At 35.7% G+C, this 16,049-nt stretch overlaps 2 protein-coding genes across 6 annotated transcripts in view; one reads left to right on the forward strand and one right to left on the reverse strand.

Annotated features, from left to right (window-relative positions):
* oaf (BRICHOS-like domain-containing protein out at first) overlaps positions 1–16,049 on the forward strand; it is a 174,399-nt gene that overhangs the window by 39,827 nt on the left and 118,523 nt on the right. The window contains exon 5 of one of the 4 annotated variants that reach the window (XM_012291096.2): positions 8,909–8,964. The exons of 2 other annotated variants lie outside the window; for them this stretch is intronic. In XM_012291096.2, the coding sequence (XP_012146486.1) occupies positions 8,909–8,949 (41 nt within the window). In that variant the 3' untranslated portion in view covers positions 8,950–8,964. Of the gene's footprint in view, positions 1–1,915; positions 2,017–8,908; positions 8,965–16,049 lie in introns of those variants that run through there. One more of the 4 variants, XM_012291095.2, reaches the window with a different exon arrangement.
* The window catches only part of LOC100876699 (Sox box protein 15), a 129,386-nt gene that overhangs the window by 29,212 nt on the left and 84,125 nt on the right, over positions 1–16,049 (reverse strand). The gene's annotated exons all lie outside the window — the stretch shown is intronic.

Here is a 16,049-nt window from a genome sequence, read left to right on the forward strand (position 1 = left end):
AAATCTAAAACGCGAAACCCACATTTTTACATATTAAGTTATTTTCGGTGCTAGGTTAGGTTAACTGTCATGGCTTCCCATAGCGCATTTATTGCAGTCGCGGAATTCCACAAACCATGAAAACTCCGCAAATAGCGAAACCACGATTGGAAGTTCCGTTAAATATAATTTCAGTTTCTGCTACTTTAATCGGACAATTACGAGCTAAAACGCAATTACGGATCGAGGAACGGCGATACGCGAATATCATGATGAGAAATGACGCATAAGTAGGTAACGAGAAATTCCTAGCGAACGTAGACGAACATTTTTGGCTGCTTAACCCTTCAAACCCCAAGTATGCGAGACTAAGACTCATAAAACCTAAAAATAACCTGATTCAACGACGTGTCGAGCATAAATGCGAACGGGTTGGCGCAAATTAACAATGGGATGAAAGCTAAGAAGTTTTCTTGGTAAGCTTACTTACCGGGAATAAGGTGAATTATACATGGTGTTTTCGAAATGGCGATACAAGTGTAAATGTGGGGAATTTACATGAAAGAATGAAAGAAATATGCTATAGCAATTTTCACGTATGTCACTCATTTATTAAAAAATTTGTAAATTTATAGATACTGAAAATTTAAAAATATATAAATTCATTGACTTTCTAATTATTGTATTTCTAAATTTACAAATTTCTAAATATTTGTATTTGCAAATCCGTAAATTCAAAAATTTTTTAATTTCCAAATTCTCTAATTTTCTAATTTCCAGGTTTCTCAATTTCCACATTTCCTAATTTCCACATTTCCTAATTTCCACATGTCCTAATTTCCACATTTCCAAACTTCCACAAATTCCTAATTTCCACATTTCTTAATTTCTACATTTCCTAACTTCCACACTTCCTAATTTCCACATTTCCTAATTTCCACACTTCCTAATTTCCACATTTCTTAATTTTCACATTTCCTAATTTCCATATTTCCCAATTTCCATATTTCCCAATTTCCACATTTCCCAATTTCCACATTTCCCAATTTCCACATTTTCCAATTTCCATATTTCCCAATTTCCACATTTTTCAATATCCATATTTCCCAATTTCCACATTTCCCAATTTCCACATTTCCCAATTTCCACATTTCCCAATTTCCACATTTCCCAATTTCCACATTTCCCAATTTCCACATTTCCCAATTTCCACATTTCCAAATTTCCACATTTCCCAATTTCCACATTTCCCAATTTCCACATTTCCCAATTTCCGCATTTCCTAATTTCCTAAGTTCCACATTTCCTAATTTCCATATTTCCTAATTTACACATTTCTTAATTTCCTAATTTTCTAATTTACAAATTATTAAGTTCCTTAACTTTCACATTATTATATTTTAAGATTTTTTAATTTCTCAATATCCAAAATTACAAATCCATAAATCTATAAACTTCTAACCTTCAAAAGTTCCAAATTACCTACCTTCCTAGCTTCTTAAATTCCTGATTTCTTAACTTTTTAATTTCTTAATTTCCTGATATCCTATCTTTTCAATTTCATAATTTCCATATTTCCTAATTTCCTGATATCCTAATTGCCTAATCTCCCGATCCCCTAATTTCGTAATTTCCAAATAACCCAATTCACAAATCCATCAATTTCTCAACTTTCAAACTACTCTACTTCTTAACTTCAAAATTTCAAAATCCCAATTTTCCTCAAATCCCTAAACATCTAAATTTCCAACTACATAAATTCCAAAATCCCTAAACATCCAAATCTCCATCAGTCCAATACCGAACCCCTGACAACACAATCTCGCCAATATTCACTTATCGCTTAAATCCTGAAATAGTGAGAGCGCGTATCGGCTAAGGTCTCCATTACGAAATAACAAATATATATAACCTACAAAGATCTACGTATGTATAGGTATCCAGGCACGTGGACAAACCAGGCTCTCGACAATCTCATCTGGAGGATTCGTGGCTCCCGGGTTTCACCCGACGGAAAAGTAATCTGTCCCCTGCGATCAGCGTGCCTGGCGAGTAGGCTTCTCCTGATCTTAATGGATTATCTGATGCGTTCGGTAGCTGTAATCGAGTTCGTGGTAGCTCATGAATGACGGGATAGGACGTTGGCTACCTTTGACGTACCTTCACGGGAAAAAGAGAGAGAACGCTCGAGAAGGAAATGATGCAGAGAATCAATGGTGATGTTTGATCGACGATAATTGCGGGTTTCTTAGCTGACTCGTAGAGTTTAATCGTTCTACGTGTTCGTACACCCGTAGATATTTCTGCCAATTAAATTTTGAAAGCAATTCGTTGATTGCTCGGTATCTCATTCTATGATACTGTATCTCTACTTTCTATGCCTTTTTATCTGACCAAACTGTCAAACTGCATCTGGATGTTAAATTAACTGGAATGGCTTTGGACTTCTCTATCGATGGACGATTTAATTAAAAGTTTCTGTCGGAACGTTATTAAAGGTTCGATAAAACGGTAGGTTATTTTTATAAAAATTATTCATGAATAATTTTATACTTGTGCATTCCAGTCTCAAAAAGTGAAATGAGTTGTGACAACGTTAATTTTGCACTAATTAACTTCTACAAGTTCTATGATGGAAATATGAGATCATATTAAGACAGATTGTATTAACTCTTTGAGACATACAAACTAAACTAACCAGTTTTATTAAACTAAGTCTAAATTAATTTTTTCGAGATGGGTTAAAATCTTCAAGTTGAAAAGCCACATAATATATTGCTTTCGGTTAAAAAGCTACAAAGTATCTTTGGATGAAAAATGTGAGCGAAAGGTGGGATTAGCTAGCACCTAACCTCAAAAAGCGAGGTAATTTGCAGGCTAATTTGCAGCGTCCCCAGCATCCATCGAAAGTCTATAAAACGATAAACATCAGTTTCGAAACGTCCCTGATTGCATGGTGGGCGCGCGGCAGTCTCTTCCTGGAAAATCATTCATCCCCCGTTACCTTGGCTGTCTCGAAGTGAGAAATATCGTCGGCTACGAAAGTGCGATTGTCGTGCTGCGTTATGCGTGGTACACGAACATCGAACGTACGTTCATGGAACGACGAAAATGTTCCCTGCACCGCGTACGTGTACGAGCACGTACGGTTTCTGAACTCGTACACGTATGATCCGCATGGGAATCCACGTAGAGGAGCGTTTGTCAATTTCTCTAACGTGCGTCCTGTTCGCGCGGCAAGAAACTTGCCGAGAAACTTATTTCAAACGAGCCAATAAAATTCTGTCACGCAACACAATGCTGGGCCCCGCTACGGGTGGTTCGAGTAAAAAGGTGATATTACTGGTTCGAGGTAACGAACGTCTTGAAACGTGTATACTCGTCGCCGGCAAGAATTCTAACGATACCAGGACAATGCTTTTTATTAACGACAGAGGATCGATGACCCGTTCGCTTACGCGATTTATATGCCTCGATCGTGGATACCGTAGATTGATTCAGGACGTACCTTTCCGGAAATGGTATATTGTACGAGACTAAGTGTTCGAGGAGGGTTGGTATACCGGTTGAGAAACTTGTACCGAATTTGGTACCTGGGAGAGTGTGATGGGAACTCGGATAATATACATATAGGGTGTGAAAGTTTGCTAAATATCGGAATATCCAGATTATCAAATTCCCTAATTATCCAATTGCTTAATTTTTTGATTCTTCAATTCCTTAATTTCTAAATTCCGCAATTCCTCAGTTCCTCCATTACTCAGTTTCTTAATTTCTCAATTCCTCAATTCCCCAATTTCGCAATTCCCCAATTCCCCAATTCCCCGATTCATCAACTGCTAAATTCCACAATTCCGAATTCCTCAATTTCCCAATTCCACAATTCCCAAGTTCCCATATTTCCGAGCTCCCCAATTCCCCAGTTTCCCAATTCCCCAATTCTCCAATTCCTCAATTCCCTAATTCACCAATTCCCCAATTCCCCAATTCCCCAATTCCAAAATTTCCAAATTCACCAATTTACCAATTCCTCAATTCCCAAATTTCCATATTTCCCAGCTCCCCAATTCTCCAATTCCCCAATTCCCCAAATCCCTAATTCCTCAATTCTCCAATTCCCCAATTCCACAATTCTCAAATTTCCATATTTCCCAGCTCCTCAATTCCCCAGTTTCTCAATTTCCTAATTCCACAATTCCTCAATTCCCCAACTCTCCAACTCCCCAACTCCCCAACTCCTCAACTCCCCAATTCCCCAATTTGCAAATTCCCAAATTTCCATATTTCGCAGCTCCCCAATTCCCCAGTTTCCCAATTCTCCAATTCCACAATTCCCCAATTCTCTAATTCCCCAATTCCCAAATTAAAAATGTATTGAATTTACAATGCCGATCATCCTCCATAACGACCATATATTCAATCTAATCATACCTGACACCCCAACTAACCTAATATCATTCCTCAGTCAAAAAATACCCAAAAAATACCCAAGAGGGTTGGTATAGCAGTTGTGAACGTTACACCGAATTTGGTAGCTGGGAGAGTGTGATGGGGACTCAGAGAATATACATACATACATACATACTTAGTTTTTGACAAAATTTGTTAATATCACATTTGGGAAATTATAAAAGAATGTTCATTAATCACTGCTTTGAGTTTTAGATATGTAGCAGTTTTTAACGCCACAGGTTGTTAATATGTCTGCCATACTAAATTGAAAATTTTGCTAAGCAGTTTTATGATTAATAAATCTCATCAAATTTTATTAAATTGTACTTCTATGCGCGAGTGTGCGTCTGTGTGCGCATGCGCGTGTGTGTGCGTCAGTGTGCGCATGCGCATCTTGCCAAATGAAATTTTAATTTCCAAATTTAAAATGATAATGATCATGAAGAGTGTACACTTCAAATATTGCAGACATATGTTACTTTCGTCATCAAATTGTATTAATATTTTCTTTATCATGCAACTAAATTAAAAAAATAAAATATAAGAAAATATTATAAAAGGAACGTAATAAGAACACGGTAATAAGATGTTGAACAGCGTCAGTATGCGGTGAACGCGTTAAATCGGCGAGGCAAAGGTCGTCCACTCGAGTTGTCAGAAATTCCGGCAGACATTTCGCGTGCATGAAAAGCTCTCGTACCATCGTGTGCGCGTTACAGGGACCTGAACACGAGCCAAGCATGTTTCGTTGGACGACTAAAATCAAACGAAACGAAACGGGCCTATCCGAGCCGGAAACTTTCGTTCGAGCTGCTCGATCGCACACGTCACTTCTGATCGTAGCTGTACAGGCGTGGTGCACGATGCAGACCGGCGATCAAGAGGGACAAAAGTCGTCGGCGCTGATGTGGTCCCACCTTCTTCCTCTTCCATGCACAACGTGCGATCTCGCCGCGAGTCACCCGTGTGTATTTTCATAAATATAATAATTTATTTCTCTCCGGAGGTAAATCCACACGGAGGATGTTGTAATCATCCCGTGGCCGTCCTCGCGGTCCTCCGAGTACGTTGTCGGCGATATAGGTGGGTCGGTGCACAGAATCGTCCGAAGGTAAGGGTGCGGCCAGACTACGCTCTCGAGACTCCACCTCATTACCCGGCATTCTATGCAGAGACTGCGCTTATGGCTTATTATTGCCTTAGCTTAGCCAACCCGTTGGTCCCTCGGTTCCTTCGACTGTGTACCAACAAAGCTCATTCTCCTGCGTGTACGCTCGATAGCGAATCTCGCTTATTTGGGGAACGATTACGAGACTCTCGTGCCTTTTTAAATAAATTTTATCCGTCACAAATTTTTATTTTAACTCTGGGTTTATCAACTCTGTGTTGTACATTTGTCAAGTATTTTTATAAGGTAGGAAATATTTATACAGGGTGTTAGGTAGGACGATAGAAAATTTGCAAGGGATGTTAAAAGAGGTCATTTGGAACATATTTAGCTACATATACTTTTATGCGAAGTATAATGGTTTTTGAGATAATGGCACAAGACGCGTGCACATGTTATCATATATCGCCGGTGGCATTATAAGTAGAGTCGTGGTTAGAATGTAACCATTCCTACCAACTTACTGTAGTCTAGAGAGATTCCAACATTAACAAGTATTAATTTTTTATACTAATCAAGGTATTTTAGTGATCTAAAGATATTTTAATGCATATGTGTTGTAACTGCAATTATTAATTTAGTAATTAATTTATGTTATTGGAATTTTTATGTATTGTTGGAAAATTATACAATACATCGGTCTTTATTATGAAATGTAATATTAATACGTTTCACATAGTCCCAAATCAAATGTGGTCACTAATAACCTAAGAAGGTGCATGTGACCTTAAACATTCAATTAAAAAAAAAATATTCAAAAATTAAAAAGTTTAGGTATTCAGAAAATCGAGAAATTTAGATATTCAAAAATCCAAAAATGTACATATTCTAAAACTCGAAAATCTGAAAATTTGTAATTCTATTGTTCAATAACTCAATAATTCTAAAATTGAAAAATTGGAAAATTTCAGGATTAAAAAATTGCAAAAAGGGAAGCCTGGAAAAATGAAAAATTGAAAAATTCTAAAATTGAAAAATCGAAAAATCGAAAAGTTGTAAGATTGAAAAACTAGAAAATTGAAAAATTGAAAAACTGAAAAATTCTAAAATTCATTAACCGAAAAATTAAAAAATGCAAAAATATGAAAATTGTGAAACAGAAAGTTAATGAAGTTTGCAAATATGTAGGTTGCAGGCGAGTGTACATAGATACATCGATCCGTCGGCCTACGATACCCGATCCCCGGTTTGATTCTCATTTTGTATGTACACGTGCAATTATTCGGTCCGATCTTGTCTGAAGGTTCGTTACGTAGCATCGCCTAGCAGGTACCAACCTGGAGTCCTACTCTCTGCAGTTGTGCGTAATGCTCCCGATACGACTTTGTCGGTATTATCTGCTCGTTGGACTCCTTGGAAGCTTCGTAAAAACGAGACTGTCGGAGATTTAACCCTCGATAGGCCGACCACCGGAATATCGTGAAGCTCTCCCTTCTTCTTACAGATCGCTTCGTGTAGGATATTCGCGATTAGCGGCTCATTCGTAAACGTACCTTGCAATTAGTATTATTTTACGTCGTTAAAGGAATTTTTAGATTTTTGATAATCGTGAGTGATACGAAATTTTTTAGGGTAATGGTGCTTGGTGTGAGAAGTAAGGAGTAGGATGTTGCAGAGTGGAAGTGAGTTTTTTTTTGGGGATGAGTGTGAGATATTGAAATTTGGGGATTTGGGGTTTTTTGGGGGTTTTGGGGATTTGGGGATTCGGAGATTTGGGAATTTGGGGTTTTGGGGATTTGAGGATTCGGGGATTTAAGGATTTAGGGATTTGGGGATTTGGGGATTTGGGGATTTGGGGATTTGGGGATTTGGGGATTTGGGGATTTGGGGATTTGGGGATTTGGGGATTTGGGGATTTGGGGATTTGGGGATTTGGGGATTTGGGGATTTGGGGATTTGGGGATTTGGGGATTTGGGGATTTGGGGATTTGGGGATTTGGGGATTTGGGGATTTGGGGATTTGGGGATCTAAGGATTTGAGGATTTGAGGATTTGAGGATTTGAGGATTTGGGGATTCAGGGATTCCCAAGCAGGGATTTATGGATTTAGGGATTGGGTGATTTGGAGATTTGGGGATTTAGGGATATGAGAATTTGAGAATTTGAAGATTTGGGGATTTGAAGATTTGGAGATTTAGAGATTGGTGAATTGAGGGATTTGGGAATATGAGAAGTTGGAAATTTGAGGATTTGGGGATTCAGGGATTTGGGGATTTGGGGATTTGAAGATTTGGAGATTTAGAGATTGGTGGATTGAGGGATTTGGGAATATGAGAAGTTGGAAATTTGAGGATTTGGGGATTTAGGGATTTGGGGACATGTGAATTTGGAAATTTGTGGATTTGTGAATTTGAAGATATGGGAATTGAAGATTTGGAGATTTGAAGATTTGGGAATTGGAGGATTTGGGAAATTGAGGATTTGGAAGTTTGAGGATTTGTGAATCTGCAGATTTGGGGATTTGCAGATTTGAAGTTTTAGGAACTTGCGGTTTTGGGGATTTAAGAATTTGGAGATTTAAGAGTTTGGGGCTTGGAGTTTGGGATTCTGTGAATTAGGGAATTTGGAGATTTGGAGATATGAGAATTTGGAAATTTGGAGATATGGGAATTTGAAGATTTATGGATTTGTAAATTTGAAAATCTGGAATTTGAGAATTGGAAATTTGCATATTTAACAATTTGAGTTTTTAAGCTCCTTGAAATTTGAGAATTGAGCAATTTGAGTAATTGAAAACTTGTACATTTCGAAATTTATTAATGAAGTATTTCGAAAATTTAGGAATGTAAGAATTTATAGACTCATGCATTTTATAGAAACATAATATTTATAGACTTCCATACTCGTGAAGAATATACCATTTTATAAATTTAAAAACCTAAAAATTTGAAAACCAGAAATGTTCGAATGAAAAAACTTGATAGTAAAAAATTTCATATTTGAAAATCTAAAAAGTTTGTATGATAACTTCGTGATTTATTCAAAAGTTTGTATCACCCACATTCAAATTGCAGGTATTCCTAAATTCTAGTAACAATAATAATTAAATTTCAAATTAACTACATATCAATTTGACATAAATATATAACGATAAAAACATCCCGAAATTTATTATTATAGAAGTCCTTATTTGCTTAACAAATATTCTCCCACAAATTCTCCGCAGCACTTCTCTATTTTACATAACATATCTCCTAAAAAACATATCTTTTCGAGTTCTAATCGCATCTAATACGCATGTACACGATATTCACGATACATATCGTCGAAACTGAACGTTGCGTTGTATCGTGTTTCCAATTGTTCCAGATCGACAGCACATAGTTGCTAGTCCAGTTACAGAGCGATAGTACATAACCACTTCATCTGCGAGCGGTAGATAAGGTGTTAAGACAATCGATCCAGAAGAAAATTACACCTTTCTCCAGAAGAAAATCAACATTACCTTTACGGAAAGTAAAAAAACAAATATTGGAGAGAAAGATAATTTGAAGACAATCGACTCGAGGAACGTTGCACCTTTCTCCGAAGGAGAATCAACGCTGCCTTTAGAAATGATAAGAAGTAACGTTACTCTATTTTTCAGAAAATTTCGTAGCGAAATCTAATAGTAATTTAGGGATAGAGAATTTTGGGATTTGGGAGTTTAAGAATTTAGAGATTTATTTGGGGAGTTAGAAATTACGGATTAGGTATTTAAAGAGATAGAAATTTTGCTTTTTGGGAATTTAGGAGATTCCCAAATCTCCTAAACCTCAAATTCCTATTTCCCAAGTCCTCAATTCTTCAAAATCCCCAAATGCCTAAATTCACAAATCCTGACATTTCCAAATCTCCAAAACCCCAAATTTAAATCCTCAAGTCTCTAAATTGTGAAATCCACAAATTCCCAAATCTCCAAATTCAGAAATCCTCAAATCCTCAAGTCTCCAAATTGTTAAATCCCCAAATTCCCAAATCTCCAAATTCAGAAATCCCCAAATCCTCAAGTCTCCAAATTGTTAAATCCCCAAATCTCCAAATTCAGAAATCCGCAAATCCCCACAATCCCAAATCTCTAATTCCCCAAATCTCCAAATCTCGGATTCCATAAGTTCCCAAATACCCATATTTCCAAATCCACAAAGCCTCTAATTTCCTAAACCCCAAACACCTATTTCCTCAAATCTCCAAATCCCTAAATCCCCAAATCCTTAACTCCCCAAATCCCTAAATCCCCAAACCCCCAAATTCCCAAATCCTCAAATCCCCAAATCCCCAAATCCCCAAATCCCCAAATCCCCAAATCCCTAAATCCCTAAATTCTCAAATCCCTAAATCCCTAAATCCCTAAATCCCTAAATCCTTAAATCCCCAAATCCCTATTTCACCAAATCCCCAAGTCCCTAAATTTCTAAATTCCCCAAAATTCCAAATCTCCAAATTCCCAAATGCTTAAATTCCCAAATGCCCAATTCAAAACTTACATTCCAAAATTTCCAATTTCATAATTTCCTAAATTCCAAGACCCCTTAATTCACAAATTCCCAAACCCCAAAATATCCATCAAAAAATATCCTGAAAACAAGCTATCCACGCAAGATACCAACTCAGTGCTTTCGCTATTTGACGTATACCGTCCGTAACATCTTAATCTCATCGTCAAAGGCGAGTCAGTACACCGAAAAAGCGTGGAGGACAAGGGATGAGAGTCCGTTCCTCTGTTCGTATGCTTAACATAATGCAAAAGTTTGTCCCCGGTTGTTCGAATCGTACGCGTAACATTATTCACCCTCGTCATTCTGTTCTCTCCTGTGATCGTTTGTTGGCCTGCGATTCACCCTGCGAACGTTTCGTTCTGTTCGTTTTCTACGGCGTTGCTCGATTAACCCAAGACAAGATCGGGCTCCTCCGGTACGATCACGAAACTCATTTGTTCCTTTGTATCGTCCGCACACACTCTCTCTCTTTCTCTCTCTTTGCCCTCCTCCGCCGTGCATTACTTACGTCCGTTTTAGATATCCTACCTGCTGAACCTTGTTCCCCGTATCTGCGCTTAGGATCTTTCGGGGAATATTGCGATTATGCGTTCGTGGAAACTGTTATTGACAGAAACCTGCAGTAGGACCAACCCGTCGGGGACAGACACGAATTTTCACGCCTGCTCGACCCGGTCGATCGGTCACTCTTCGGGAGTAATCTGATTGGAGAGGAAACGTCTTTGGAATGGAGACTTGTGGAGTGGAGATGTATCTGGTGGCAACACGGTTGTATTTTCCGGGAAAATGGTTACTGTGATAGCTTTATATACGGGGTGGCTCACCACATTTTGCCGTTTAAATTTGCATTATTATTATTACTCATAGCAAACAATGTTTTAGATGAAGTTGAATAGTTTTGAGGGGGGCATATGCTGGTGGTATATTTCTTTTTGTAGGTGGACGTGTAAAGGACATATGAAGGTCATTCATGTTTTTTTAAATGGAATCATATATTTTTTATTGCATCAGCTGATACTCCTTCATATTCTTTACAAAAAAGTATTAATCTATTTATGGAGAAAATCATTAGTTTAGGAGATATTTTAATTTTAATGTCTATTTACAGAAAAGGTTCAATGTGGCGACCATTTGCATCAGAACACTTTCTGAATCGAGAAATTAAAGACTTACTAACATTCCGTAGTGTATAATTTTTCTGCATGTGTAGCACTTTTCCCAGCTTCAAAAGAAACTGATAACATGTCTATCTTTTCTTCTTTAGAATACTTCATTATGAAGTGATAATTCACCGTATCGTCGTATTCATCGTATTAGAGACGTAACAGAGACAAAATTTCACTGTTACTGCGTAACAAAAAAAAAAAAACAAAAACTCACAATTCGTTTGGTGACACGTGACCTCTCAAAGCATGTAGAAAAACATTTGCTGTTCAATTAGGGCAATTCATAACATTGACCAGAAAGTCACGATTACCTAATGAGTAATCAACCCCAACAGTTAGGATTGAGCATGGATTTGTGAAATGTTAGTATTCTGCAGATGACAATTTGCTGTCTGTGGCATAATATTGGAAACGAAGACATTTTAACAATTTTCATTTTAAATTCTTTAATTTACTATTTCTCAAATGTCACAATTTTCAAATTATGGAGGTAAATTAGTAAATTTTTATGTCTTCAGATTCCTAAGTCCGCAAATTGAAAAATTATCAAGTTTTTTTAATTTAACAACTAATTCACAGTTCCAAACATTTTATTATCAAGGAGGTAGTTTGTAAATTTACCGTTGGTCTACAATGAGGTACAATATTTACATAGAAATATAACATGCAATGAAAGTGCAGACATGAGCTGTGAAATGTCTCAAACGCAGTGGCAACGGTCGTTAAAACGGGACATAAATTTATATTTACGAGAGAAGGCCTGTCAATTTTAACACCTTCTTTAGAATGTAAATGAAAAACTCGAGAAACGCGCGAAAAATATGTGGGATAACTGTACTCGATACAGAACATCTATTTTGAAATCTTGCCAAAAATGGAGACATGTTTTCTATAATACGTCATCCATATATTTTTAGGTTTCCTGAGTGTAACTTTCGTTATTAATATCATTATTATTATTATTGATATTATTAATAGGGCTACACATCACAAGTTAAATCAATTTAAGAATTTTTTAGATATAATTTGAAACAAATGTTTGATGTAGAATTATTGATGTTATTACAAACTGATAGAACTACATATCTCAATTTATATCAATTTAGAAACCTTTCAAGTAGAATTTAAAATAAATGTTTAATGTTGAATTACTGACAACATGTCACTTAGACCACACTTTCATACTCAACCTCTAAGAATCAACACGACTTTTAAATAACGAATTTCAAAATTACTAGAAACGTTTCTCAAGCCATATTACCAACACCCTTTTACAACAGCAAACTGGTAACAAGTTCTTCAAATAATATATTCAATAATAAATCGGAACATGACCTATCAAATAGCTTGCAAGATCCCTTTCGTCACCGATCTAGACTTATATTAAAATATCACGATTTAAATCGTTTAAAAATTGTAATAAAAGAAGCACGTATAATCATATTCAGCGCAATATTAGCATAAAGTACTAGGAGCGTAATAAACAGAGCTCAGCGGTGCATTCTTGTTAATGAAAGTCACATCGAACACGATATGTAGTCTACTCGTAGTGACGGGTTAATAAATGCGATATTACGAAATAATTTGTTTCTTTCATTTTTGTTATATTGCCTTGGGGGTCAGTCATGCACGTGTATGAACATTTTAACACAGTTTTTCGTGTGATGTTAGAAAATGTACAGGGTGATTCATGCAATTGGATTGTTATAATCAATCTCAATAACGTGAAGTGAAGTTCGTAAAGGGGGCAAGTATGCAGGCTATTTTTATTACAATATGAGCAAAATTTCTCCATTTAGTATGTTTGTTTCCTTGTTTTGTTTCACTATATCCCCTTTTATATTTCAGCTAAGAGTACTTGTTTGCAGTATAGAGTACTTGCATAATGCAGTAAAAAGCATTTTATAGCAGATTTGTTAATAATTCTGCTCTTGGCCCATTGCACATGAAATAAAGTTTCAAAGTATTTAACTTCAAAATACGCTCTTACCCCATTTTCGGGGAAAGTGCAGAGTAGTTGACATTTTAAACAATTTCCTATCAAAATCAAAATGTACAAGGAAAATTAAGGTCCTAGTTAATATTAATTAAATAGTAGTAATTGTGCAAAGCGTTCGATATCGACAGCGTTAAGTATTTATATAGCAGACTGAAAATACTTACGTTTAGATACCAACTTTACAAAAACCAGTCTGCACTTACCCCACTTCACCTTATAGACAAATTTTAAAGCAGAAAGATGAATGATAAATATTATATTCTACGAATACTTAGTACTTAAATCTATTTACATAAATCTGACAATAAGTTCAATTTGTATGAGGCAAACACTATTAAATATTTTTTCATAAAATTTTTTTGAAGAGGTAGATCCAATACTGTAGACCTATTTTAGATAAAATTTTCAGGATTTTATTAGAATAGGGGATTAAAATTGAAGTTCTACAAAAGTCACCATAACCTCAATTCCAAGTGGCCAATCCATTTTTTTTGGCGCCAAAAAATGTCATCGTATTACGTTACGATGACGTCATAGTTTGCACATTCTCTGTTATGACAAACACATAAAGAATATAGTTCAAGAGTTCTGCGATAGTTACTGAACGAGTCAGATCTCAAGAATTAATTGCCTGTGAAATTTCACTGTTCCTAATATTATAATTCATACAAGTTTTTTTAATACTCCAATCAGTGTAAAAAGTAAAACTGATCATTGATAGCATCTCTTCGTGAATTTCATGAATATCTTATTTTCTTATTGAATCTTGCAAGCGATATTTTTAACCCTGAGAAGTAGACCGGCCGGCTAGCAATATATTCATAGAACCTAGTTTTTATTTTAAGTGTAGTACATGTGTATTCAACAAATGTTTCGTTTTTTGTAATAGAAATGCATAATTTTTTTGCACAGTCGAATTCTTGCGATTCTACGTAAACAAGTACTCTAAAAAAGTTCTATTTAAAAAATGGTTAATGTATAGAAAAGAAATACCGGTCTGTATTAACTCGAACACCCCATAGAAGTAAAAGATCCGAAGAATTTGACATGTCAAAGAATAATTAAGAATAAAATTCGGCTTTCCCTATTTACAAATGGCATACAGCTCGATCGAAGTATTAAGGCTTATCTAAGCTTTATCCACGACCACGACATGAACAATTCACATCTGACATTTCACTACAAACCGTTATATCCTTATTTTATATTCTGCTAAGGGTATGCATAAGTTTCCGTAGACTGTATACAGATAGCGATAAGAATTGCTACTTGCGGAATTTCCGATGTATTTGGTTTTATTATATCTATGTTGGTCAAACTGCATAGCTATTACATTGTTTTATATCAACATGGCCGATTTCGAAACTTAGAAAGTGTAACGGGAACTGTAAGAATAACCGAAAAATATTGTTAGATAGCATTTATTGGATATCGTGATGAAGAATGGAGGTATTTGTACAAATTTGTTCATTAGGAATTTTAGATGTAACGTTATGATAGTTACGGGTAAATAATGGCACCGAAATTTAGAAATGTAGAAGTTACAAATACTTAAATTTACGAATTTACTAGTTCATACATTTGCAAGTTAAAAAATTTCAAATTTCCCAATTTCCCAATTTCCAATCTCCCAATTTCCCAATTTTTCAATTTCTCAATTTCCCCATTTCTCCATTTCCCAAATTCCCAAATTCCCAATTTCCTAATTTTGCAATTTCCCAATTTCCAATCTCCCTATTTCCCAATTTCACCATTTCCCAGTTTCCCAATTTCCTAATTTTCATATTCCCAATTTTTCCATTTCCCAAATTCCCAACTTCCCAATTTCTCAATATCCCAATTTCCCCATTTCCCCATTTCCCCATTTCCCAAATTCCCAATTTCTCAATTTCTCCATTTCCCAAATTCCCAAATTCCCAATTTTCTAATTTTGCAATTTCCCAATTTTCCAATTTCCAATCTCCCAATTTCCGAATTTCACCATTTCCCAGTTTCCCAATTTCCTAATTTTCATATTCCCAATTTCTCCATTTCCCAAATTCCCAACTTCCCAATTTCTCAATTTCCCAATTTCCCCATCTCCCCATTTACCAAATTCCTAATTTCCAATTTCCCAATTTTCCAATTTCCCAATTTCCAATTTCCAATTTCCAATCTTCCAATTACCCAATTTCCCCATTTCCCAATTTCTCAATTTCCCAGTTTCCCAGTTTCCCAATTTCGTATTTTCCATTTTCCCAAATTCCCAACTTCCCAATTTCTCAATATCCCAATTTCCCCATTTCCCCATTTCTCAAATTCCCAATTTCTCAATTTCCCCATTTCTCCATTTCCCAAATTCCCAATTTCCTAATTTTGCAATTTCCCAATTTTCCAATTTCTCAATTTCCCAATTTCTCAATTTCTCAATTTTGAAATTCTCAGATTCCTGAAACGTCATTTTCACCCTTCTTTTAACCTATCAATAAAAATTAAACCCCTTACAAAAATCTCAGCAAAAATATATTCAGTAACGTAATTTCTAATATCGATCAATTGCATACACATCTATCACTGATAAAGTATTGATTAATATATCTATCTTCAGAAAAATATTGATCAATACGTGTAAATCTACTATCAATGCAATATTGATCAGTGAATATACATACATATACACATGTAGTATCAGTACAATATCGGTCAGTTCTATTATCTATTACTGATACACTATTATTTAATATATCTATCTTCAGAAAATATTTGTATGTAAATCTACTATTAATGCAATATTGATCAGCGAATGCACAAGTATCACTACAATATCG

Source organism: Megachile rotundata, chromosome 2 (genome assembly GCF_050947335.1).
Source record: "Megachile rotundata isolate GNS110a chromosome 2, iyMegRotu1, whole genome shotgun sequence".
NCBI classification, from domain to species: domain Eukaryota; kingdom Metazoa; phylum Arthropoda; class Insecta; order Hymenoptera; family Megachilidae; genus Megachile; species Megachile rotundata.